We start from the raw sequence: 3,164 nt of genomic DNA on the forward strand, positions 1-3,164 counted from the left end.
TGCTCCAAGCCTTGTCCAGCCATCTTCAGCGTCACGTGGCAAGGTCACAACCAGGAAATAATATTCAGGTCTCCCAGTTGATGGTCCTTCAACCCACAATATTGTTATGGTTAGAAATCTCAGTCTCACGGAAAACGGAAAGAGTAGGCAGCCACAGTATTTTTCCAACAGTTGTCTTTTTCTTTGTCTTCCTCCTCAGAGCCTGTGGTCACAAACGCTTCCCCCCACATGTCAACGTCTCAGTGGAGTCCTGGTGAAACAACACTTGATTCGAGATCCAGTCAGGCTTTGGAATCTCTTAGGTGAGTCCCAAATAGCAACTGTACAGGTGGAGGAGTGGAAAAAGTCTTACTGAGCAAGAGCGTTGACCCTTACCTTCACTGCCTGCGCTCCTGAAACTGAAATAAAGCTGGTTTATTCTTGGCTTTGGGAGCTGCATGCCTTTTACAGGGGTTCTCAATTTTTGTTTGGTGACAGGGATGAACAATGGCACCTTTCTGCGAGGAGCTCGGTGTGATTAAGTAAGCACTTGAGTCATTAGACCTAAAAGCTAATTTAAAAACTGTAGGCTTTTAAGTAGACACTCTGTGCCTCATTAGAATCACAAAACGGTTTGGGTTGGAAGGGACCTTAAAGATCGTCCAGTCCCACCCCCTGCGATGGGCAGGGACACCTTCCACTAGACCAGGTTGCTCCAAGCCTCATCCAGCCTGGCCTTGGGCACTTCCAGGGATGGTGCATCCACAGCTTCTCTGGGCAACCTGTCCCAGTGCCTCACCACCCTCTCCGGGAAGAATTTCTTCCTGATATCTAATCTAAACCTTCCCACTCCCAACTGAAACCCGTTACCCCTTGTCTTGTCCCTACAGGCCCTTGTAAAAAGCCCCCCCCAGCTTCCTTGTAGCCCCTTCAGGTACTGGAAGGTGCTATAAGGTCTCCCCGGAACCTTCCCTTCTCCAGGCTGAACAAGCCCAACTCGCTCAGCCTTTTTTTGTTAGCAAAGCCTGAGAAGAAAACAACGTTCACCTTTGTCAGAAATCCCATCGTGTGACCTTGCTGAAAGCCTTGGAACAAGTTAAAAGTGTATGTTGGAAATCGTTACCTGAATTCGTAGAGCAAAAGCACAGAAGTGTAAAACAAAGGCAATTATTCTTGCTACCCTCTTTAAATTGGAAAGGCAAATTTGCTGACGCCTTTGAGATTTGAACAAAACCGGTCACGGCTGTTTTTTTTAAGTTAAAATAAAAACGTATGCATAATACTTCAAATACAGTGAATCCTCTAGTAGGACTATCAGGGGACAAGCGCTCTGGTTTCTGGGCGTGCTCCTCTTTCCAAGCCTTTCTGAAGGAGCATGGGAAATGGAAGTTGCTGTCCTCAAGACAGTTTTCCTTTTGAACTTTTTACATTTTCCCAGGGGGGGAGAAAGTCTTCGTTTACTGTTTGGTAGCAGCAGCTGTGAGTCTTACTGTTTGTAGCCTTACTTTCTCGGCTTTTATTAGAGTGTCCTAACCATTTACTGGGAAACCTGCAGCAAACTCCAGCACATACGTTTCCATCCGTAAGCACTTGTGGCTCCCAGCATGGGGCCTGTACCAGTCTTAACTACGGGTTTGTGCTTTGGGAAGCGTGTACGCATTTCAGCAGTGAAGACGTTTCTCCAAGTTGTATTCTTTGCCACCTTAAAATGATGTATTTATTGGCAAAAAGATATGCATTGTATAGGGAAACTGAAGGAGGCTGTCCCTCCTGTTGCTCCTCCTGCAAGGCTGTCCCGTTTCCTTGGCACATAGAATCATAGACTGGTTTGGGTTGGAAGGGACCTTAAAGCCCATCCATCCAGTTCCAACCCCCCTGCCATGGGCAGGGACACCTTCCACTAGACCAGGTTGCTCCAAGCCTCATCCAGCCTGGCCTTGAAGACATGAACGAAGCTGTGTGCCTGGGTGGATGTGGAGCTTGGCTTTCTCTGAAGTTCACCTGTATTTCTGCCACTCTCAGTCCCCCGCTCTTACTGTCTCCTGAGCTCTTCTGATAGTAACTACTTAACTCTGCTTGCCTGCAGGTAGCACCTACTGTTTTACTACTTCAAGCTCTCAAGGGAGTAACCAGAAGAATGGAGGAATCAAAAAGAAACCTCCGCAGGAAGATGAGGGTATGTATGTGCTGAAATGATATTTAATAAAACAAGCCGTATGTGAGAGGGGGAAGGGTGGGCAGCAGGTAAGATCCACCTTAATGCTTCTGTCGCCGGGTACTGGAAACCCGTGCCCGTAACATACAGCCTCAACGAGCCTGTGGGAATGAACAAGCTTGGAAAGGGATATTTTGGCTTTGAGGAGGGAATGCCAAAGCTTGAGGCGGACCACGAAGCATTCTGTGCAGCTTTCCATCCTGCACAGATAATTTCATTGGAGTTTGCCTTAGTTCTGGTGCTTCGGGAAGTGGAACAGTTGTATCTGCGGAGTTTTGATTTGGGGCCTTTGTTGTGTAGAGCGTTTTGACTGAATAACTGAATTTATCTATGCAGGTTTAAGCTGGATTGGGTTTTTTTCTTATGTCATTTACCTTCACTGTGGATGTGTGTCTCCTAGTGATTTACAGAGCTCCAAGTTAAAAACAGATTCCTTAAGGAGTTCTTAGCTGTGTTACTTACAGCACTTGCTCAGGATATTTCTGTTTTCTTTAAAGCAGTTTTCTTAGATACTGTTTTTGCATGCCTTATACTGCCTAAGCCCCAGGAATCCCGCTGTGCAGGACTTCCTGAGAATGAGTTTTATCTCCCTAAATGTGTTCTAGAACCTAGAGATCTGTGTGCTGTGCCAGGTTACGTTAAGGAGTAGAGGAATGCCCTCTCCATGCCTCAAGGGGGCGAAAAATGTAGACATTAGCGTGGGGTGGGCACACAGGGGGTAGCTTCAGTGTGCCAGCCAAAACCAGTGTGTAACTTGGGACAGGGAGTGTCCTGATCCTTGTAGGAGACACTGCTACTGGTAGGTTTTCAACAAACACCTTTCAAACACGAGCAGATCTGTGGGTGTCAACTCGCTGCTGTTTGTAGATTGGCAGCAGCCACATCCCATTTGGCTCTTCCGCTTCTCTAAGGAAGACAGGCTGCCCAGAGAAGCTGTGGATGCCCCATCCCTCGGAGGGTTTCAGTGCAC

At 47.2% G+C, this 3,164-nt stretch overlaps 1 protein-coding gene across 1 annotated transcript in view; it reads left to right on the forward strand.

The window, feature by feature from the left end:
- Window positions 1–199: 199 nt before the first annotated feature.
- The window catches only part of SPG7 (spastic paraplegia 7 (pure and complicated autosomal recessive)), a gene marked incomplete at its 5' end in the record, with an annotated part of 30,672 nt that continues 27,707 nt past the window's right edge, over window positions 200–3,164 (forward strand). The window contains 2 exons of the mRNA XM_010154153.1: window positions 200–302; window positions 2,066–2,155. Of these exons, the coding sequence (XP_010152455.1) occupies window positions 200–302; window positions 2,066–2,155 (193 nt within the window). The remainder of the gene's footprint in view (window positions 303–2,065; window positions 2,156–3,164) is intronic.

The sequence above is a fragment of the Eurypyga helias genome, unplaced genomic scaffold (assembly GCF_000690775.1).
Source record: "Eurypyga helias isolate BGI_N326 unplaced genomic scaffold, ASM69077v1 scaffold24246, whole genome shotgun sequence".
Taxonomy (NCBI): Eukaryota; Metazoa; Chordata; class Aves; order Eurypygiformes; family Eurypygidae; genus Eurypyga; species Eurypyga helias.